The sequence below is a fragment of the Vicia villosa genome, linkage group LG6 (assembly GCF_029867415.1).
Source record: "Vicia villosa cultivar HV-30 ecotype Madison, WI linkage group LG6, Vvil1.0, whole genome shotgun sequence".
Taxonomy (NCBI): domain Eukaryota; kingdom Viridiplantae; phylum Streptophyta; class Magnoliopsida; order Fabales; family Fabaceae; genus Vicia; species Vicia villosa.
The window spans coordinates 87,756,055-87,779,554 of record NC_081185.1 but is presented as its reverse complement, the minus strand read 5'-3'; the positions used below and the strand labels follow the sequence as shown (position 1 = coordinate 87,779,554).

Below are 23,500 nucleotides of genomic sequence, written 5' to 3'. Positions count from 1 at the left end.
AAAATGAATTAAAAATACTATTATTTTTATTGATTTTTTTTTATGAAGAGATTGAATTACAAGCAAGTAAAAAGACTAAAACAATTAGCCTAAACCTAATATTTTTATGATCATTTTTATATGTCAAAATTAGCACTAAGGTCTAAAATTAGAAGGAAGAAAATTAGTATTATTATTATTAAAATGTAAAGAAATTCTAAATTCTAAAATGAAAAAGAATGTGAACTCAGGGGGTGCAAACTGGATACAGGAATTATGAAAAGTAAGGGGCGCAGGGCCCACCAGGATTTGGCCCATAAGAGTTTTTTGTCACAGCATTTTTGTTCAGATGGTGCATTGGGCCATGGTAGGATGAACAAGAAAATTCGGGCCTAAATGTTATGATCCAGAACATATTCAGACTTTTATTATTATTTTCAGATTAAAGAGGTTAATCAATGTTTTAATTCCAATTATACTAATTAATTAGTCATATTAATAAGATTAATAATAATAAAATAAAATGGAATTAGGGTTGTGTTATGACGAATCAACTTCAGTTCCCCTCAACATTCCCTCTTTCGTTCTCGTCTCCCTCAAACGAACAAACGGCCATCGGAAATCGCTCCGCCGCGCCGGAGGCGGCGGAGTTCACCCTATCTAGCGGTTGAATATACCAACAGACTCTCCCCTACGTCCCCTCTTCAATTCTCAACTTTAAAGCCTCAGATTCCCTCTCAATCCCTCTAAATTTGGCTAGATCGTAAACCCTAGATCTAAAGAAAAATGAAATTGAACTTCCACGGTTGCAAATCAAGGAGCGGTATCATGGGGGGAATGCTCAGGCAACTTAATACTACACCATAGCATCAAGAAACAGCAAGAGATGAAGATGAAGGAGTCAATTCGAAGACTTACCTGGATGACGTAGATGACGATTGAAGAAAACCCGAGGATGCCCCAATCAATTGGCGAAATAAACGCTCTCGAATGCAATAGAAATCTCAGGTGAATTCTTTGACTCTTCACTCAATCTTTGCTTCTTCTTCTTTCCGCCTTGTGCGTGATTCTTCTGTTATTATCGTTGCGTTCTTCGTGAGTATGAGGTGAAGGTTGTAGAAAGCTGAGGTATGGCTCTACCTCAATGAATCTTCGATGTGAAGATTCAAAGGGGTTGTCAAGAGAGCTTTTTGTGAGGGTTAGTGAATCGAAAGGGAAGAACTTGCGGTGAATCGTGATAGAGCGGTAAAGATGAATCTGTGAAGTGTTGAATGAGAGAGGTGGAGATGAAAATGGTGGAGAGTGAGAAGTTAAAAAGTGAAGGTGAAAAATGGTGCGTGTAACCTTGAATTATGGAGGGAGATTGAATATATAGAGGTGGAGGTTGAAAGAGGAGAGTTCAGTTGAGAGGGAATTGAGAGCCACAGGATTTGAGAAAATCGGTTATCAATTGAAGGGTGGATATTGAAGTAATTGGGAGTTAGTTGTTTGGAGGTTACATTCTGTTTTTTTCTGTTTTTAAATGGCTGTTAGTTTAGTGAAGTTTGTTGTAAAATCAGTTAGAAACAGTTAGGTTGTTAGGATAGGTTAGTTGCAAGGTTAGTTATAGGTATGTTTTTCTGTTATGAATCGGTTATGGTCAGTTTCTGTTAGTTACACAATTAGTTGGTAGTTATAGAGAAGTGGTTATGACTTGGCTAGGTTATTAAAACTGATTGGGATCTGGTTATTTGGTGGTTAAATGTTAGTTACATGGCAGTTGGAGGTTAGTTATTTGTGGGAAAGTTTGTTATAGATAGTTTGAGTAGAAATCTGTTAAGAGAAGGTTTAGAAGTTAGGATAAGAAAGTTAGTTACATGCTGAAAGTTTGTTAGGTTTTGGATTGTTTGATTTTCTGTTGGACTTATATGGGTTGTCTTTTGCCGTATGCATTGTTTCTCTTCTGTTTGATTGCGTAATATTCTGGCCTCTGCAATATGAATCACAAACCCACACGCTGGATGATGAACGGGCTATACCGATACACATATTAAATCCTGATATATATTCTGCGTGATATCACAAGATGGGAACCGACGTGAATCTTTGGTTGTCAATGAACCTGATTAATTTGTATGATATTTAACTGACGAACTGAATGACATAATGCCTATTTTTTTTGAATCGTTTTCTTCTGGTGTTGATGAAAGTTTGAAACCGGATAATTGAATATGGACGAAGTATGCTGAATATATTTTCGTGTGTGTTGCAGGGCCGATTACATGTGCAGCTCTTAAATTGATTCTGTATGAACTGATTGGATGAAGATTCAGTGCATTTGATTTGCACGTAACTTGCTCGGTTCAGTTCTGAACATGTAGGATCCTTGGTTTTTTCTCTGACTGTTTTTATGAGCCAACTGTTATCACTTGCAGGGCCATATGCTTGATGTTAATGGTATTTACCACTATTGCGCATAAATACGTAGGTCCGCTAATGTGTGCGTTTATAAATTTAGTGTTATTTGGTTGGTATTGAATGGACTGTTTTGTATATTAATGATGCAGGTTATGGTAGAATTGGGGCAGATTTGGTATGTTATATGTGCAGTAGGTTGGTGAAGAAGGAAAGTATGTATAGCACATAGCAACTGGTGTATAACACACTTATTCCACACTTGGATAACAATGGTTACATGATACAGGTGGTGGGGGTCTTAAAGATGAAAAGAAATTGAAGATAGATTTAGGACAATTATTTTTGTATTAAAAGGTGTAATGCACTTGAATGTATTTTGATGTAAATGATGTTTTCGATATTTTTCTTTGGATTAGCTTGAATGTGTCATCGGGTTTGAATAGCATAAGTTTAGGAAGGATTTTGAAGAATAAATACTTGGAGTTTATTGCTGAATTTTTATGTAATTGTCTTTTGGATATGAACTCGGCATGTTTCCAAATGGATGCCTTTGACATTTGTAATGATTCTCCCTTTTTTTATTTTTTATGTTTTTAAATAAAAATTTGAATTTCTTCTTTTCCCTCCAATTATTCCTTTTGAATTTGAATCCTAAACATATGTTTTCTTGAACTTACAACTTGAAACATGATCTTTGAATAACCCTCTACAATAGCTTGTACAAGGTGACCAATTAGATAACCATAATAATACCAATCAATACGCCACATGAATAGAGGAATAAACCCTTGGTGCCTTGAATCCATCCCCATTGATTTAATGACCCAATAATAATCTTAATGAATGCATGATGTGTAAATGACCTAAGATGCAAGTGAAGTTAAAAACAATAAGCCAGTTAATAGAAAAATTGGATGGGCTAATTTTGGGGTGCAACACTTACCACATTCATAACATGTGACATCTTGTGTTGAAGTGGAAGCCTCCTTTTCCTAAAATTTTTCTTTCTTTTTGCAAAGGAAGAAGATTTATCATTTTTACTAAAGAACGTACCAAGTCTTTTAGAAAGGAGCACGAAATTTTCATCTTCCACCGATGGGTCATCGTACATAGAATCTACTTTTAGAGTAATGCCTTTGGATTTTGAATATAAACTTTCATGCTTTTGAAGTCTTCCGAGTTCTGTTTCGTATTCTTGACGTTTTCCGAATAATGTTGCGGAAGTCATTTTTGTTAGAGTCTTCTTCTCGGATATTACTGTTGCCTTTGGTTGCCTTTCTCTGGTTAAGGATCTTAGAACTTTAAGATTTTGTTCTTCGGTAGAGATTTTCTTTCCAAGAGCGTCGAGATGATTTATTAAGTGAACAAAACTCTATTGTAAATCAAAAGTGGCTTCTCCGGTCTATATTCTAAACAACTTATATTCTTGACTCAAAGTATTTAATCGAGATATCTTAACTTCAATGGTTCCTTCATGCGTTTCTACTAACGTATCCCATATTTGTTTAGCCGTTGTACATGCAGAAACACGAAAGAACTCGTCCATGCTAAGTGCTCATTGAAGAAGATTGATAGCCTTTTTGTTAGCAAAAACCTTTTTTTTATCGTTATCATCCCATGAAGCTTTAGGTTTATCTGATCTAACACCATTGACGACAGTTACTGGAACATGAGGACCATCTAGGACAGCCTCCCATACTTCTTCTCCTTGTGCTTCTAAGTGAGCCCTCATACGAATTTTCCAGAAGTCGAAGTATTGTCCATAGAACAATGGCGGTTTGTTGTTGCTACCACCATCTCTAAAAACCGGATTTTGATTTGTGGAAGCCATCTGGATCTTTTAGGAACAGGTTACCTATAACCTGCTTTGATGCCAATTGTAAGTATGAAATGTGCCTAAGAGGGGGTGAATTAGGTTCTTAAAATTTTTATGGTTTTAGAGATATGTATGTTCTTATTTTTATGGTTTGATTAAGTGAGGATAAAGCAATAAATGCAGAAAGATAAACGACACAACGATATATATTGGTTCCCCTCACAGTCCGAGAACACTTTAGTCCTCTTTCAACACGAAAGAGATTTCACTATAGTTAGAATGATTGTACAAGTCTATCCACACCAAATGTGATGCTTTACTATCTAACCTATAGAAAGATAAAAGGGTCTTAAAACCTTTAATATCTTCAACACTAAGTGCAATAAGAACAAGCTTCTTCAATGCACTCACTTAACTCCAACAATCATGGAAAATAAGCAAACAACAATATGTTTGAATTTTTGCAAGAGTTTTTGAAGATGAATAATATATCAATCACTTGATTGATATTCTCTTTCAAGTAATATAATTCACAAGGATATATTAGTGCTCAATGTATATGAATGTATGAAAATATTTTTCTGAAATGATATGTAGCAATGCAGAAAATTTCTCAATGAAATTTGAAGGATATGGAACACTTTGTTTGAAAATGTTTGTGAGATAAAGGTTGTGAATTTTTATGAAAGAGGTGAGTTTTTGGAATATGAAATATATGGTATTTATAGGTGACTCTACACCCTTTAGAAAGGTTGAATTTTGATGGAACAATGCAATGTTTTAAGGTTTGAAATATAAATTCGTTTGGGACAGATTTAAGTGAAAAAGAGCCACTGGTTCAGATGTAACCGGTTACCTGAAGGATGTAACCGGTTACATGGTTACGTTATTCCCAGAAAATTCAAAATCATGAGCATGTAACTGGTTACCTAAATGATGTAACCGGTTAGATCATGTTGAAAAAGACCATTAACAAAGAGGAAAAGTTACTGCTAGCAATGTAACCGGTTACATGGTTTAGGTAACCGGTTACATCATACTAAAGATGCTAAAAACATGATTTTTAAAGGCTAAATGTTTATGGTATACATTTGTATGAAACTTTGATAATGCATTTGAATGAAGGTGCATCTTTTGAGCACTAAAACATATCAATGTAAAAGAGTTTTAATTTGTACCAATATTTGAAGATCAATCAAACCAAGACTTTAATCTTCATGAAAGTTGCAAGCTTTGATTTCTTATCCATTTGTCTTTTCTCATCCTTTTTGAAATATGTTGTCTTCATTAAAATTAAGTCTTCAAGTAATTTTGGAGAAGCTTGAAAATACACTTCATTCTACCCGCCAACACCTTCAAGATAATTTTGTAAATGCTTCCTACCAAACAAATCAGTCTATAGTCGTCTAGGTCCAGAGGGTTATCTTTCTTTCGTATAAGAGCCAAGAAAGTTGACGTAATCGATTTGGATAAAACAGCCCCATTGTGGAAGTCTCTAAAACATGACATAATATCTTTTTTAATGAAAGGCCAGCACTTCTTAACAAAAAGAATGGAATAACCGTCGGGTCTTGGAGATTTCGAGCCATCACAATTCCATATTACCTCCTTCACCTCTTCCTCCGTGAAAGGAGACTCTATGTAATCACTCTCCTCTCTATCTATGCTCTTGAGAACAGCCCCATTCAAAATAGGCATGTTAGGAACCTCTTCAACAAACTTATTAGCAAAGTGATTATAAACCTCCTTATTGACCTCCTCTACCGACTCCACCATAGTACCATTAGAGACCACGCCTCCGATATGAGTTTTTCTAAGTCTATGTTTCATAACTCTATGAAAGAACCTATTGTTGGTATCCCCGTTGATGAGCCACCTTATGCGTGATCTTTGTATGAGCATATTCTCCTTAATTTTAAAATTTATCCAAAACCTACTAGTTCCTCTTCTAAGATCTTCCAAATCGCCTTCCCTTACATTATTGAGATCGTCCACCTTATTAATGTTTTTGACTTCGTTATCAATATCAAGATCAAAACTTCCGAATACGTTTGTATTCCACCATCTAAGTCTAGGTTTCAGCAAGCGCAGTTTTTCCTTTAAAACAAAATCCCCCCTCCCCGAGACCTGAATGGCAGCCGATTCCTCCTCCACGTAACGTAGAAAATCCTTGTTCCTAAACCATTCATTATTGAATTTGAATGGTTTAGGTCCCCAGTTCTTCGTGTCAACAACCAACCACACGGGACAATGATCCAACGCGCCTCTCTCTTCTATACGCTGCCCCATCACTCCCCATCTATTAATGATGTTATCCGAAATCAAGAAGCGGTCAAATCTGCTTTTAGAGCGACCAACACCACAAAACCAGCTATATCTTTTGCCCTTGCAAGGAACATCTACATGGTTCGTTTCTTCAATGAAAGCAGCAAACTCCCTCCACTCTCTTGAGTTCACATATGATGAACTTTCCACTCTTTCCCTATTGTTTTTGACTGCGTTAAAATTGCCCCCTATCACCCACTCCCCATCGGTGAATTTCGATTTCAACTCCAGCAAACATTTCCACAACAATCTCTTTTCTGCCCTTGAACAGCCAGAATACACGTTTATGATATAGTAATAATGATTCTTCTAGAAAACTTTTATTCCCAAAAATCCCCACCCCTAAAGCTGCAAATAACTTCCATATCATTCTTCTTCCAAAGAATAAGCATACCACCGGATAACCCAACCGAATCAGAAACAGAGTAAAATCTATATCATCCTTAAACCAGAAACTTCTAGCCACTGATTGAGATAACGATGCTAACTTTCTTTCTTGGATTCAAAAAACATCAGCCTTACCTTTTTCAATAATGTGAGCTATACGCCTCCTTTTGACTCGGCTGCCGCCTCCTCTAATGTTAAAGGATCCAATGATCATTAGAAATCTCTGGTTGTCCCCTTCTTACCTTCCTTGTTAGCGCACTCCAAGTCTCTAATTCTTCTTCTCACCATTGCTTGAGGTTCAGATGAAACAACGCCCAGGTTTGCTACTTCCCTCCAAATCCTCCCTCCATCATCCATAAGGTTTTTCAGGATCCGGTTGTTGCAACGAATAATGTCAGAATCCATCGATTGTTCGCCATAGTGCACATCGAATGTTGCTTTCTGCCCAACGTTAGCCAAGCTTCCTACCGAGTGAAGAGAATTGGGTGTAGAGTTTGAAATGTTGTCGCTGGAAGAAATCTCTACGACATCTGGCCCCTTCTTGCTAATGGGCCGTTTTTTATTGTTTCTCACCACTAGCCCACATTTTGGCCCAAACTTAATAAGCCTTATCTGTTTCTTCTTCTTTTTAACCGTTTCCATTTGTTCTTTGAAAAACGTAAACCTTTTCCAATAATTTGTGGGCCCAATGCTTGTTATTCACTCCAAAATCCTCTGCATTGGATCTTACATGATGGTCCAAGGTATAAACCTTATTAGCCTTTACATTCTGAAAACGTACATCCTTAGCTGCCAATACAGCAAGATCGAAGGCTCCTTTGTCCAAAGTTGTGGACAAACTGTTGGATAGTGGAATCGATTCTTCTCCTCCATCAGCCACCAAAAAAATGTCTCTGTGCAGCCTCTTGTATCAAAGTCATCCTCCCCTACTGATAAAGATCCCTCACTTCTTCCATCGTTCTTCCTCTCCCCCACTTCCTCATTAGAGTTTCCCCAATAATCTTTCAAGCTCGATGAATTGGAGTCCTTGGTGACAACATCAGATTCTTTCCATAACTGAAGCGGGCCATAAGAGGCTTCCATCATAAGAATAATGAAGTGAATACCATCGATCGTCACTTTCAAAGATTCCTTCATAGAAGAGTCCACATGAATCCTTACCAAAATTATTGCAATGTATAAGCTATCTCCTTTTGTCGTAATTTCGTCAACACAGACAAAAGTACCCATCGAGTTCGCCAAAATAACAAAGAATACAGAGCACCAAGTGTGGCAAGGGATTCCGTAAAATCTGAACCACGTGACTCTGCTATCATCGACATCGGAACTTTTCCATGGGCGAATTTCAGAAAACCACTATTTCCACCATACATTGTCATCACTAATGAAATCAGCCAGATACCCCTCCTCCCTTTCTTCTAAAGGCATAGATTTGCTCCTAAAGGAGAAATCTTAACCGCGAAAACACATTCCACTTCAAAGCTTGTTTGTATGTTGTACGCTGATCCAGGAATCACCACCCTTCCTATGTAGGCCTTTTCTATTCGTCTTCTTCATTCCACTGATGAGCTAAACTACAACACTGAATGTCCGACGGCGTCCACCAAACCTCCTTGTTTTCTATTCCCCAAAGCGTATGCAAAAGAGAAACCTCCCCTTACTCTGTTACCAAAGTGAACCTCCTTATCCTCGCGCTGCTTCTCCCTCCAAGCACCCCCATCTCCATTTACCCTTGCGCCGTTAGCCCTTCCTGCTTCCTTCTCTCTAAACCTGCTAAACCTAGGAGGGTTAGCATGAATCTTCTTCCCATCAATGATTATATTGTCCAACCTCACCGCCAGTAGTCTCAAGTCTTTTTTTCAACCTTTTTGAACCTAGCAAACCCAAATCTGTTGCCTATCTTGTTTTGGAATGGTGCAATGTTAACTTCAACAATGTCTCCATTACACCCAAACAGTTCATAAATGTCAGTCGCCTTGACCCTATCTGGAATCGTCGAGAAATAAATTGAGTCCAATCCCCTTTTATCCACCACCTTACCGCCATTCCTATCAGGGAAGCAGTCCCACTTGGGATTAAAGTGCCAAAAAACCCTATTTCCCACCTTGTTCCACTCCATAGAAACCCTTAGAAATGCCCTATAACACGCCTTCCTATGTCGTTTTTCTCTGTCCCACACCCTCCGCCGCCGTAGTCTAGGAGAGAGAAGAGAGTTTGAAAAAAAAACTCTTTTATAAATATTTCACATATATTTTCAATGAAATGTTTGGAGGTTAGTGAGGTTATACACACATTTCAATTGTGGCAACTACTGTCAGTGTAAAACAGTTTTACACATACAATCAATCAAAATGCTTTAATTTGTCAAGTATTTTTAGTTTTTTAAAATTAAAATTGAAATTTATTCTGATGCATGTTTCTCATTGGTTGAGATCGTAAAAGTTATAAGTTGACTCTTAGTGGAAAAGTTATAAAGTTATATTTGTAAGTGTTATCCATCCATTTTATTTAAAACATTGTAATACTCTATATTTGTATGTTATATTGTATAATAATGAATTGAAGTTGTTGTTAACCATTTCAAAAAGAACAAAAGTAACGATGATTACAAAATTAAACTGTTAATATTGGAGTAAAATGGAATAGAAATGAAAGTGTCATTCAAAACTGAATATGTAGGGCTTAAATATCTCAGAGCAATAACACTAAAATCAACGTAAATATAGTAAATCTTGTATTGTTGCCGATAACAAACTTCTCATTTCTCCTCCTTAACTTCATTTAAAAGGTGAGCCAAACCGTTTGTAAGAGCAGATGTCGAAGTTAAACCGGCTTTCAATATGCTAATAGACTGCAAAACAAAAAAAGAAAAGGTAAAATATTATGGATTGTTCAATTGTAAATAAACAATTACTAGTGAACAGAAAAAAAAAAAAAACAATTACCTCCTTGACACCAATGGTGATAACCTTTTCCTTCAAATCATTTAGCGGGGTTTTGAATTGGTTAAGTAAGCCTAATGCTGAAATTGGAGACAAAGGTGCTACAACCAAATCATCAGTAACAACATACAAAGCAGGACCCTTCATATAACTATCAATATTTCTCAGATTAGATACATTCAGTTTCTTCAAAGTTCCAAAAAAACTAGTATCTTCACCAGCTTTAAAATATTGAACACCATAACCATTCTCGTAATAATAATCAGTTAGACCTGGCTGAAGAATTGGTAATATTTCTTTGCATAATTTTAAATGTGGGGAAATGCAAGGCCAGGGATCGACAAGCCTATTCTTAGGATCTTTTGAAATGAAGTATTTGTTTTCATTTAATTCAGTCATGCTCTTGTACAACTCATTAATACTTCCCATAGAACAATTCTTGCCAAATATACGTGTGGCTCCTCCCAAAGGAAGAGTAAGAAAGCTCAAGAGCAAGTTAGCAAAATCTTGCTCCCCTTGAGCACACAAAACTTTGCCATCAGATTTTCTTATAACAAGTTTCAAAATGATTTGGAGACTGCCATTCAATTCTACATCAGGTGACAAAAACCTGGAAACTTCAATGGATGGTTTCTTCCCTAAAAACAGATTGGTCAAAGTAGCATTGGATAGCAATGAACATTTTAGCAAATCAAGTACCTATATCAAATAAAAGAAAAAATAAGTAACTAACTATAAGACTATAATTGATTAAAAAAAATATGAATCAATGATAACAAATATTTGTAAAGACTTGTTTGTAACTATAAGCAATGGTTTAGGAAATATAAATTCAAATACAAAACCTTTTGTTTAGTAACATTCAGAACCCTTTCCTTTAACAAACTTGTGTTTTTTATTCCAAATTCTAAGAGCAGCCCAAAGCTTGAATAGTCAATACAACTAGGCATGACAATCAGATCATCAGTTATAACAAAAGTTGCAACACCATTAACAAATCCTTGGCAGTAATGTTTAGGAAAAACTGGACCAGTGAGAGAATACCCACAGCGACACCGATTATTTGTTGATACAGTCAAACCACTATAGAGGCCGCATGTAGAATTGTAGCTACATGCCCAATACATGGTGGGTGGAGTGTCATCAATGTTGAGTTTAAGAGTGTTGCAATAATCTTCTGCAAAGTTACTTGGCTTAAGCAGCATTTGTTTGACTGCATCATTATAGAAACAACTTCCATCGAGATCAGCCACACTTTGATAGAGTGAGTTAAGACAGCCAAGAGTGACTGGTCCTATGCTGGATTCCTTCTCTACAAGTCGAGCAATAGTTCCTAAAGGCATTGTTAAGAAACTGCAAAGAATGTCTACAAAGTCCTTTCCTGCTTCAGCAAACAACACTTTGTTACCTTTTTCGTTCAAAAGAAGCTTCAAGGACACGTGCTCTTCTGTTTGAGTAGTAGCACCAGTAGTAGCTGCCATGGTAATTGATAGTTACAACTAGCAACCGAAAGGTTTGGACTTATATTATATTTATATGATTACTGTAACTTTGTATGACGTTTGAGCATTCATATATAAAGGTACATAATGGGATTTCAAATTCACTTAACTCTTGCTTTTTGTTTTCTTCTATTAATTGTAATTCTTGTTATTATCCTTTGAGTCTCGGAAACGTAAGACGTTGTTAATGACTGTATAGAGAGGTTAGGCTAAGCGACCTTTGCATTTTCGAGTAACAATATATATCATAATTTGATCAGGATAACTTTCCTCCTAAAGGGTTGCTCATTATTAAGTGAACTAGTATTTGTTAATTAGACCATCTCCAATGGTAGTTTTTGGTAGTTTTTTCTATTGAGTTCTCCACCTGTACCATTAATTTAATAATTAAATATTTAAAAAATTTGCCATGTCATAATTGAGTTGCATTGCAATGCAACAATTAAAAAATTGTAGTACCCAATCAAATCAAGTTATGAGGTAAAGTTGTGGGACCCATATCAAATTTTTATTAAAATTAAAATTAAATAAATTTTTTTAATATGATGTGGCTTAGTGGGTCCCATAAAGAACTCAAATATAAATTGCACCATTGGATATGCTCTTAGGTGGCTAGACAATTTTAATTGCGGTTAGGATAAATTTTCATTCGAAATTGAAAAAAGAGGGTCCCTATTAGTTTAATTAGAGTTTTAAGTTATAAGGAAGAGGTCCTCTTTAGTCTTACGCCACTAAGTTTGTTAAAAAACCCAAAAAAAATTATAATATAGTATACAACACTGAACTAAAATTATCATAATACATTTTTGGATCTTACCAAATTTCTAATTTATTTCTAAAAGTTATGGAAATAAACTTTTTTATAATGTTTTTCTTTAACGACTAAAATTAAAATAAGTAGAATTATAAATTTAAATAAATTAAAGGTAGTTAGGTATGGGAACGTGAAGGATCGGGAACAGTTTTTATCTTCTTAAATCCTAACCCGAATTCTCAAACAATCTTCATTCTCCGCCCAGATCTCCAACGAGCATGAGAAATTAAAACTTAAACTCGTTCCAAATGGGTTTGGATTAGGTTCGAGTGTACCCGTCGCGCCACCATATATTTATTGAAATCAATTTTTTAATAAAAATATTTATTTTTCCAAAATAAAATTATATTACAAATAATAAAATAATTTCATACTTACATTTCAAATATTTTAAATAATAAATAAACTCAAAAAATTGACATTGTTAGTTGATATTTTTCGACGCCATGTTATTGTTGAAGAAAATGAAATATTTCTTAAGAAGATTGCAAGTTTTCGGCAAATTGGTATGTGTGGTAAAGACTTGTCGAAGTCACCTTTGATAAGAGAAATTGTAGATATGGACTTGGAAATATTTTCTAAGTTTGATAGTTTGTTCGACGAAGAGGGGCGTTCGACAGGAAAGTTGGATCTGAAAAAAGACATAACTACCTTTTGTCCTTATCCTTGTTTGTCAAGAGGACGCGTGGAGCTCCAGGGTAAAAGGAAGGCATGCCGAGTGAAATGTGGCAGACCGTGATCGAAAGACTGTTGAAAACAGTTATTTCGAAGTAGCATATATATGAGTCTTAGCAATTAGGATCCAGGGGTACGTGTAAACACCATCTCTACATATTTTTTACAATTTTATCATTTCCAGAATTTTCATTCTTGTCATTTACAAAATTTTATATTCTTGCAATTTAAAAAAAAAACTAGAAACATGAAAATTGATGTCTCGGTTTGTTCATCTGGTAACCTGGTATGCTTCAAACCGGTGAGTGTCCCAAACATGGCAAAGAGTTAGAGTAAAGGGTGGACCCATGTTGTAAAGAGGAAGCAAGGAGGGCCGAAGTATGGGAGTTGGGAGAAGAGTGCCGCGGCGAGAGGAGGAGGTGCTGATGGGAAAACCTCAACTTTTTTTGTTACAGAGTTCATTGACCATTGGGAGGCGAGGGATCTGTTTCTTGAATTTAAAGGGATGGGGGACATTGACGAGGTTTACATTCCGAACAAAAGAACAATGATGGGAAAAAGTAGGGTTTTGTAAGATTTTTCAACGTCGTGGATGAGAATATATTGGAGATTAAGCTTGACAACATGTTCTTCAAGGGCAAGAAAATCTTTGTGAATATTCCTAAGTTTGGTAGAAGAACTATTCCTAACGGGGGCGCAGGTATGAGAGAACAAGATAAAAGAGGAAGAAAGTTTGCGGTGGTTGATAAAAGTGTGAGTAGAGCTTTCGTTAAATCTGGATGGGAGAGGAAAGGGTTTGGAGCAACTTATGCAAAGGTGACTAAGGGTGAATCGTCTTGCAAATGTTTGGACTTTTTGGTTGATAGAAATGAAGTCCTGAGATTGGAGAAGTCCTATGTGGGGATAGTCACCACACCTGGTTCAACTTATTCTATGCAAGACAAATGTGGTGTTGTTTTTTTTACCTCCCCGTTTCACTTGGGGGGACGGCACACTAGACCCTTCACGCGAAATTTGGAAGGAGAATGCGCCCGTTGTGGGATGAACTTTGTTTCAATTCTTCCTACGATAACACACGAACTTTTTAATTATCCTACGAAAGAGGAAGGGGAAAAAGATCTCAAATAAACCCTAGGAGTTTGCTAAGTGTGGGGATTCACCTAGACAAGAAATTCTGGAGTCTGGGAGGTCGGTTATACATAGGGAAGGTTTTAAACACCCTACATAGCCGTAGTACTCTACGGGAACCTTCTCTGTGTCCATGTGTTTGTGTTTGTTGCTAGATGATTGGGGAAGTTTCTCCTTTGTGTTAGGAGAAGGAATTGAATTGATTTAAAAGACAGAGAGAGTGACTATTTTTGGTTTTTTATTAGCTCGCTGAGATTCCTTGTGAACCTCATGCCTACATATCCCTAATGGAAGTCAGAGCTTTTTGTAGTTCGAAGAACTAATTAGGGAAAATAATTATTTTTGGTGCCTTGCTTGAAGCTCAAGGTTGAAGCTGGAATTAAATCTCTATTTACAGTAAAGAGACATGAAATCATCTTTACAAAGAAGTATTTCTACTATTCGACCACAAACATTTAAAGTGACATAAAAGATGAATTCATTTCATTCAAGAGGGGGACCTTACTTGTGTATGTGCAAGTATACCAGTCAACCGCGTCTTTAATGAAAGAATGATACTCAACCAAATTAGGGGAAGTTACACATGCCTAGGTTAATTGGCCAGAGCATGTCTTTCAAAATCCTAAATGGGAGAATGATTAAAATTGAAATGGAAATGTTTGTTTGTTTGAATGTGGTGAGATAGGAGAAATATCTCTCTATAGAGATAATTTATGTTTATCTACTGTATAAAAGATTTGACTTTAGCTGGCTTGTATGAGGACCAAGCTTGAGGCTTTTTGATTGATTTTATTGACTCTGGGAGATGACTCCACTGGGGATTAACTTAAACTAAAAGGTTTTGTGTTCTTTACAAAGTCCAGAATTGAGGCTGACTCTAGCTAGGGAGACTCTATTTTGTGCCTTGTATGAAGCCCAAGGTTGTGGCTGACTGTTTAAGGAAAACTGAGTATGGATGATTCTATGGGGAAAAGATCCTGAAGGTTAGGAATCTTTTTACACAGGGAATGTGGTTTATATGCCTTGTACAAAGCCCAAGGTTGTGGCTACTTGAAGGTGAAGGACTTACTGGGGAGACTCTATTATCTGCCTTGTACAAAGCCCAAGGTTGGGCTGACTCTCTAGGGAATACCTATGAGTAGGATTTTGACTTTAAAGGGAGTATGTCCCTTGTACAAAGCCCAAGGTTGAGGCTGACTTTTTAATGGGGAAAGATCTACCGGTGTGGGATCTTTTGACTCAGAGGGGATTTTTGTTGAGGATTACTCTTTTGTTTGGAGACTAAAGGTTGACCCTACTGAGGATTGTGCTTCTGTTAAGTCGAAATTGATGAATGAAAGACCCAGGTTGGAAGATTGACTGTACTGGGGAATTTATTTGGATGATTGACCTAAAGTAGACTCTACTGAGGACTTGGTTTTTATTGACTAAGACTGACCTTAAGTGAGATTTATCTTTTAAAAGTTGAATTTTTGGAAGCTAACTCTTTCTAGGGAATTATGACCTTAGAGGACTGATTTTTGGAGGCTGACCCTTTCTAGGGGTTTTACTCTACTGGAGAGTTTATCTTTTGAAAGCTTAATTTTTTGGAAGCTAACCCTTTCCAGGTAATTATGTTAAAATGAAGGAATGAATGTGGAGGCTGACCCTTTCCAGGGATTTTATGATAATGGCAGAATGATTAACTATTTGAGACTTCTTGTTTAAAGCCCAAGATTAAGGCTGACACTGACTGAGGATAGACAAATATGGATCCTAGACTCTGCTAAGGAGGAAAATTAATGGAGATAAGGGTGACAGAGACTGTCCATGTCTCTCATTCCAAAAGGCGTACTCATTACTGAGATTGAGACATTCTTAGCTTGTTTAAAGTCTGGTTTTAAGAATAGAAGGAACTCACCAAGGTAGGCTAAAAGGTGACTAAAGACCTATTCCTATGTTTATAAGAAACCTAATAGGTCCTTGTATACAAGCTCAAGAGTAAGCTGGGAATGCTTTTAAGAAGCCTGTGGGTCCTTGTACAAAGCCCAAGAGGAGGCTAATCGAGGGTCATCGAGGGTCCTTGTTATAGCACAAGAGAAAGCTATGTGGTTTTGAACTTATTTTGGCTCTAAGCAAATGGGTAAGAGGTTTCACCGGGAATAAATCCTCTTGGGTGGATGTATCCTATTTTGGGTTCTAAGGCTTTTTCAAGATGTTTCACTGGGAATAATTCATCTTGAGGTTTGAACTAAAGGTCTCTAATTAGGAAAGATCATTCACCGGGAAGACATTCTCAATCTTAGGCCATAGTCCTATAATATATATATATATATATATATAGTTTAACTGTCCTAAGATTTACACTCAGACGTAGTTCTAAACAATGTATATACAATTTATATTTGACAGTAATTTAAATGAAAACTGTAAATTGAAAGCTATAAAGCCTAACCTGGATGGAGTGGAGGCCTTTGAAGATGTATGTACAAAGCCTTACCAGTAGCTTAGTTGTTTATTGATAACAATTGAATATTTATTATGAACAGTTAAAGGTTTTTGAAAACAAAAGAAGTGAAGATGGACCTTAGGTCACATAGGTATCTGAAGAGTTTCACCGGGAATAATGCCCTTCAAATACTAGAAGAAATGTTTTGGAAAACAGAAAGAAGATTTTGTAAATACAGTTTTTGAAAACAAACTATGAAAAGAAAGAAGGTGTTGGGTCTTACACTCTATTAGAGGCCCATAGAAATTGATCTACTGTTTATGAGAAACAGTTGAAAAATAATTTGAAATGATTACTGTTATGAAAACAGTTTAAATTATTGACAAAAGTCAACTTAATAAGGGTAATGACAAAGCCTATACCCAATTAAGACCTAAATGATTAGGGTTTTAACTCAAAAATATTTACAAGAGATTAGATTTTGAAAATCAAGTGAAAATTATATATTTTAAAGTATTAAAACATACTTAAAATATGTGATTTTAAACCTAATTAAAACATATTAAAATAATGTATTTTTTATGATTTTTTGGTATATTCTCAAAATAGATATATTAAATGAGAAGTGTGTGAAAAATCAAGAGAAAATGATTTAATTTGATAGGTGAATTAATTGTGTGAAGTTGTGAAGAAAATGAAGGAAATTAGTGGTAAAAAAATAGGTTTGTCTCCATCAAGGCTTGAACCCACGCCCTTATGGTCACACACTCAAAATAATACCACTGGGCCAAGCCCCAGTTGATGACTATAACACGCGCGTAGTTGGTTTTGTTTCAAAATGAGTTAGAAATGTTTGAAAAAATAAAAGAACTAAAAAGTCTGGGGCGAGGGGGATTCGAACCCCAGACTAGAGGCATGATGAGACTAAGAGCGCATGTGAGGCCACTAGGGAAAACGATGAATTCGTTTATAAAACGCATACCATTCAAAATAAAATAAACTTTGCCCTTAGATTTGAATTTTGCGCGCCACATCCATGGTCGTCTTCAACCTCAAGCTTGAAGATTTTGAATTTTTCCAACTTGCTAAATTCTCAACCAAACAAGGCGATGTAAACATGGATTTCACTCTAAATTTCCTCACGAACTCAAATATGTAACTAGCATAGATTTATATTTACTACATCTAATGAATTAACTAAAAAACGTGAAGAACCCTAAAATTTGAAAATCAAATTAAATGACTATACTAAAAGATAAATGGATGGTGATAGAGGGTTTTTAATCCTCTGATGATGCATAATGAAATGGTATTGAGTTTTAACACAAAGAGTGCACAAATTAAAGAGGTGGAGTTCAAAAACTTACCTCTGAAACTGATGGTCGTGATGATGATGGAGAGCTTCTGGCTTTGAGTGAATGATTGCAAAAGCTTCCTGGGACCTTGTTGATGCTATTTGGGTACTTGGATTGCTTTGAAAACCTCTGAAGTAATCTACTCGACCCCTCTTGCTTGAGCTTCAAGTAGGAATTGAAGATGATGATTCTGCACCTACAGATGAGCTGCGACCATCTGGATAGCTTCACTACACTCCAAGGAAAGTGTTTGAATGCTTGGACTTGCTTGACACCCTCTAATTTGTTCTACAGACCTCCAACTGCTTGAGCTCCAAGATGAAAGTGACTATGGTGTTCTTGCACTTACAGAAGTGATCCAGGTGTTTGGATCACCTCTAATGAACCTCCTTGAGATGCTAGAAATCTTACTTTCAAAAGAAAATATCTGGTTTGAAGAAATCGATTCTTCTTGCCAAAGAACTCTTGAAAACTATAAGCAAGAGGGAGAGAAGGAGAAAGTAAGAATTAGAGTTGCTTTTCTGTGATCAATACTGAGGAATGCACTTGTATTTATAGGAAAAGTTCTCAGTACAGATTGGAGGAGTGAGCTTGCTTAGTGAGGGAGTTTTGGTTTCTTGGTCATGAAGAAATTCAAAGAATCTCCAAAATGCAATGATGGCCAAACCGAGCTAGCTCCCTATCCATTGATATTATCTGATCTTATGGGACATTTCTGATGCAAAGTGTGTTCCAATTGGTTGGTGAGAAGATTCCTTTGGTGATTCATCCATTTGCCATAAATTCCCAAATGTAATCATTACATAATCCATGTTCTTGTTTTGGGAATATTCTTAAATCCTCATGCCATGGTGAAAATGAATGCATGGCATCTCTACTTATGTGTTATGGGTCGTGTAACATCAATTAGTGGATTCATTTGCACAAATTTGCAAAGTTTCAAATTGTACATGACCTATAATTTCTCTTCATGAGGCCAACTTTGAACAAGCATAACTCCTAGCTCAAACTGAATTTGGAGAAGGTTGAGCATAATTTGGAAAGCCCTTAACATGTACTTCAATTTATTAGTTTGGATTTTCTTCAAAATCTCTTGGGAAAATTGTGAAAAACATGCCCAAAGTTTGAAGAAAATTAGGTTAAAAACACTTAGAATTTTTCTAAGTTTTTATGACCTAAAACTTCAAAAGCTCACATCTCTCAAATGATTGATCTCTTGATAAAAGTTGCATTGTGAGAAGTTGTTTTATTTTGCAAGATCTACAACTTTCATGTTGGGAGATTTTTGAGTGTGTAAGCAAAATTTTGAGTTTCCCAAAATGCCCTTAAAAACCCTAATTTTGACTTTTGTTGACTTTTTTATTCTTGATGAATTTTCTTGATTTTCTTTGGCCAAATGACTTCAATAATAATATGTGGATGATATTGATCCTTAAAAGTCATGGTTTGACCAATATCTTAAAAGTCAAAGGAGATTTTGTATAGTTGACTTTTTCCAAATGAAGTGAAATCTTGGACTTTGGTAATGAATCAAGTTCTCCTCGTCAAATGGGTGATATGAATGGATTATATTGAGGTAATATAAGTTCTTGAGTCATGTTTTAAGTTTTGGATCCATGTCCTGATTAAAAGTCAACTGCCTAGGTGAATTAGGTCAAAAACCCTAATTGTCGACCAGATGAAATTGATGACTGTAGATCTTGAATTGAGGTACAATGCTAAATAGATATTGTTATATGGATTATTTGAAGATGATTGAATCCTTTGAGTAATGTCATGGATCTTTTTAGGGTTTCCCAAATATGGTCCCTGGTTTCAGTCCCTGATGGGCTCAAAACCCTAGTCTGGTGATCTGAGCAGACCTGAGTCTTGATGACTGGTGTCTAACCAATCATAGGTGAATGAATGAATCATTTGAGTCTTGTGATTGTTTTAGAGACCATTCCCTTTATTGATTGATCCTTTTCCTGAGCTCCTTTGTCTTTGAACATCCTCGATTAAGTACCAGATGAAAAGGTGACTGCTCTGAGTACTTGTCTTGAGTTTGATGAAATGTCTGAAGGTGTGACATCTCAGGGGGGTCAAAATTAGGGTATGACATATGCCCCTATTTAATTTTCTTTCAACCGAAGGGAGAAAGATTGACATCTTGATCTCTCCTGAGTGAAATAGACTGAAATATCAAAGAATGCCTGAATTTTGGGCATCCATGAGATGTCGCAGCGATAATAAAATCCTAGTGCATGACATGATCCCGTTATCGCACTCGGCGGGGGATAGGGAGACAAACTCCGATAGAAATGTGTTATGCGGATTTTGGTGAATGGTCGGCGATGCAAAATGCGCGATCCATCTTCTTTAACTAAGTGTTTACTACTTAGAAAAAGGTAAACAACCTCCCCTCGTTTTGGATGCCTAAATCGCGAAACTGGTCTCAGTTGTGATTTTGGATGACATCTCAGATAATGAGAAAATCTCCAAAGGTTTGTTTCCTCATCAAACTTCTCACCAGTACTTGTTGGAGAGATACCATTTGATGGCAACTAAGAAACTTCATCATCCTTTGGAAGATATCTCAGATGAAGAGAAAATCTCCAAGGGTTTGTTTCCTCATCAAACTTCTAACAGAACTTGTTGGAGAGATACCATTTGATGGCGACTAAGAAACTTCATCATCTTTTGGAAGATATCTCAGATGAAGAGAAAATCTCCAAGGGTTTGTCTCCTCATCAAACTTCTCACTAGAACTTGTTGGAGAGATACCATTTGATGGCAACCAAGAAACTTCATCATCTTTTGGAAGATATCTCGGATGAAGAGAAAATCTCCACGGGTTTGTTTCCTCATCAAACTTCTCACCAGAACTTTGTTGGAGAGATACCATTTGATGGCAACTAAGAAACTTCATCATCTTTTGGAAGATATCTCGGATCAAGAGAAAATCTCCAAGGGTTTGTTTCCTCATCAAACTTCTCACCAGAGCTTGTCGGAGAGATACCATTTGATGGCAACTAAGAAACCTCATCATGATTTTGTTGGCTGGAGATTTCGTTTAGAGAAAATATTCTTTGAAGAGTTAGAATTCGAAGAAGGATGGTTACTGATGACCATTTCTGAGATTAAAAATGGCTACTGATGGCCATGTTTCAAGGATGTTGTTTAAGTTGAAGTGAAGATAATGAGAATTGGAGCTAATTCGAAGTGAATTGTCTTTAAGACTTAAACGTTTCGCGAAATACGAAGGGTACTGAAGCTTGACGTGTTTTCATGGCATTCTCGGTTCTGATCACGTTGCCACGTATCGAAAGAGGATTCATGCGTGAGGATTTGAATTTCAAAATAGTCTGTGTAACCGAACAAGGACAGATGGCATACCAGGGATTCATGTGAGCAACGTGGCATCAGATTAGTGTAGGACCGTTAGGGTCAAAATTAGTATAATTAAGGGTCTTAATGTTAGGATTTTGTGTGTTCATTTTGTACAAATCACTCACGAATCACTCAAGTATCAACTATCAAGAGAACGAGTTCGCTGAGAAATGTACGTATGACACCAACACCATTTTAAATACATTTTGTATCTTTCTTTATTCAAGTATCTTTTCAATTCCTTTATTTTTCGTTTAACTCTCATTTCGAAGCATTTTACGTTTCTGCATTTAACATTCTTGCACGTTATATTCTTGCACTTTATATTTATGCAATTTACACGAATTTTATGTTTTCTTTGTCGAAGTTATATTAACATGTATAACGAGTGTTGTTTCACATGAATAGTCATATGATCACATCATAAACGAGTTTTCGAAGCAAGAACAAACAAATATGAACCAAGTTATATCAAAAGACAATCGTTTGACTATGTCCTAGGATCAATCTAGTCGATCCTGCGAGTAACCAAAGTATAAATTATAGTTTGGAGGACTAGCGGTTGTTTACCGGAAATCACCGTAAACAGATTTCCTTCCAACTAGACGTCTTTGAAGGAAATACCATATGATCATGCATCCTTTTGAGGAGCTAATGACTTTGCTTGAAAGTGGACGAACTATCTTTGGGAAGAAAACTACCATTCCTCGACTTATGCTGAGAAAGCCTTGGAAGTGAACAAACTGTTTTCCGGAGGAAGAATACCATTCGTCAACTGTTGGAGAATCTAAGAGTGGACAAACTATCTTCCGGAGAAATACTACCATTCGTCGACTCTGTGGGGAAATTCAAACGCAAACAACTATCTTCTTGAAGAGGATTGCTAAGTGTTGCTCTGCAGGAGAATCTCGGTTGGGGAATCCCAAAAGTGAACAAACTATCTTTTTGAGGAAGAAAGTGTAGCAACCTGCCTAAAAATTATAACTTAGAGAGTCGCCACCTATTCTACCAAGGCGAATAGGAAACCTTTAATTGTTACGAGATTTAGGGTAAGATACTATATTCGGGTTAAGGGGAGGTGTTAGGCACCCAAAACCCTTTCCTAAAGGTTAACATTACAAAGATAAGGGTTATGGCAAAAACATAAAAAGGGTGACAGATAGTTAATAGGGTTAAAGGCTTAATTATGGACATGATTAAGATTTGGAGGAGGGGGACTCGCCTTGTTGCCAAGTGCCTACGTACCTCCTTAGGGAGGATCAGAGTCTACGTAGTTCGGGGAGGGTTGTACGCCCTTAGAGTTGAAATTTTGATCTGAGATGGTTGAAAAATTGTTCAAGGCTTTTGAAATAACCTATAATAATTAATAAATTGAAAAGGTTTGTTGGGAAGTGTTTTTTTAGGTTTGGGCGTACAACCCTGTTTTTAATTTGTATCATTAACCGCAATAATCGATTGATTCAATTACCATAGTTAACAAGTTAGCATTTGTATCGTTACCAATTTTAATCCATTGATTTAATTATCACTAATAACGAATAATTGTATTTTTAGTAATTTTATGAATTTTATTTGTATTGTTACCCCTCATAATCGATTGATTCAATTAAAAAGAATAACAAATTGAAGCGAGAGAAAAAAGAACGGTTAATCATCACAACTAATAAAATAGTTGCAACCATTTAACCAAATAGAAACTAATCTTATTTTAATTAAATAGCATTTTAATTAAAATTATTGTTGACCATAGCGATTAATTGATTTAATCGGAACGAACAACAAATTATAATTTAATATAAATATTACATATTAATTTATTTATGGAAAATAATTATTATTGAATAAATAAATATATTAAAAGAATTAATTAAAATAACCATGTTAATTAAAAAATTATTTAGTTATTTAGGGTTTTGATTCAATAAGGTTGGCATTAGGGTTCATGTTATGGGTATTGTCATACCCCTAAATTTGCCCGATCAAATCTACGCCCATCGATTCATCAGGGGTATTAAAATAAGGGTCGTGGGGTTTAACATCTCTATTGTTAAACTCATTCTCTTATAAACCTTTTAATTAAATATGAGGTAATTTTTATGGAGATTCTTTCAAGCCCAATGAGAATTTAGGTCCATTAACTTAATTGTAATTACTAATTCTTGATATGGGTTTAAATCATATATAACATTTATCATTTTTATATTAATCTCTTTCATATACAAATATACAAATTTTGTCTTTGTTTTAGTATGAATTGATTAAATGGGGATGTTAAATAAGAATGTATTATATTAGTATTTTACTATTCTCATTAATTATTATTATTTTATTCATTACTATTACTATTAATTATTATTATTATTATCAGATTATTAAAATAAAA

General features: G+C 35.8%; 2 protein-coding genes and 1 long non-coding RNA gene across 4 annotated transcripts; 1 reads left to right on the top strand and 2 right to left on the bottom strand.

Moving 5' to 3' along the window:
• The first annotated feature begins 524 nt into the window (after positions 1 to 524).
• On the top strand, positions 525 to 2,957 carry LOC131609293 (uncharacterized). Of its 2 annotated transcripts, XR_009286061.1 has the most exons (3): positions 525 to 987; positions 2,231 to 2,415; positions 2,526 to 2,957. It is a non-coding gene; the product is annotated as an uncharacterized LOC131609293 (long non-coding RNA). The 2 variants fall into 2 exon arrangements; XR_009286060.1 differs by having other exon boundaries at positions 2,231 to 2,957.
• Positions 2,958 to 5,485: 2,528 nt separating this feature from the next.
• LOC131614072 (uncharacterized) lies at positions 5,486 to 7,546 on the bottom strand. The gene is made up of 2 exons (XM_058885698.1): positions 7,147 to 7,546; positions 5,486 to 6,774 (listed from the first exon to the last, which is right to left on the bottom strand). The coding sequence occupies exons 1-2, from the start codon at positions 7,544 to 7,546 to the stop codon at positions 5,486 to 5,488; spliced, it is 1,689 nt and encodes a 562-aa protein (XP_058741681.1).
• A 2,116-nt stretch (positions 7,547 to 9,662) lies between these two features.
• On the bottom strand, positions 9,663 to 11,327 carry LOC131614071 (uncharacterized). Its single transcript, XM_058885697.1, has 3 exons — positions 10,692 to 11,327; positions 9,850 to 10,545; positions 9,663 to 9,755 (listed from the first exon to the last, which is right to left on the bottom strand). The coding sequence occupies exons 1-3, from the start codon at positions 11,325 to 11,327 to the stop codon at positions 9,663 to 9,665; spliced, it is 1,425 nt and encodes a 474-aa protein (XP_058741680.1).
• Positions 11,328 to 23,500: the final 12,173 nt, after the last annotated feature.

Coding starts and splice junctions, on each gene's coding strand:
- LOC131614072 (XM_058885698.1), bottom strand. CDS start 7,546: ATGGAAACGGTTAAAAAGAAGAAGAAACAGATAAGGCTTATTAAGTTT. Junction 6,775..7,146: donor GGAGTGCGCTAACAAGGAAG/GTAAGAAGGGGA, acceptor GTTCAAGGGCAG/AAAAGAGATTGTTGTGGAAA.
- LOC131614071 (XM_058885697.1), bottom strand. CDS start 11,327: ATGGCAGCTACTACTGGTGCTACTACTCAAACAGAAGAGCACGTGTCC. Junction 10,546..10,691: donor TGAATGTTACTAAACAAAAG/GTTTTGTATTTG, acceptor TATTTGATATAG/GTACTTGATTTGCTAAAATG. Junction 9,756..9,849: donor TCACCATTGGTGTCAAGGAG/GTAATTGTTTTT, acceptor TTTGTTTTGCAG/TCTATTAGCATATTGAAAGC.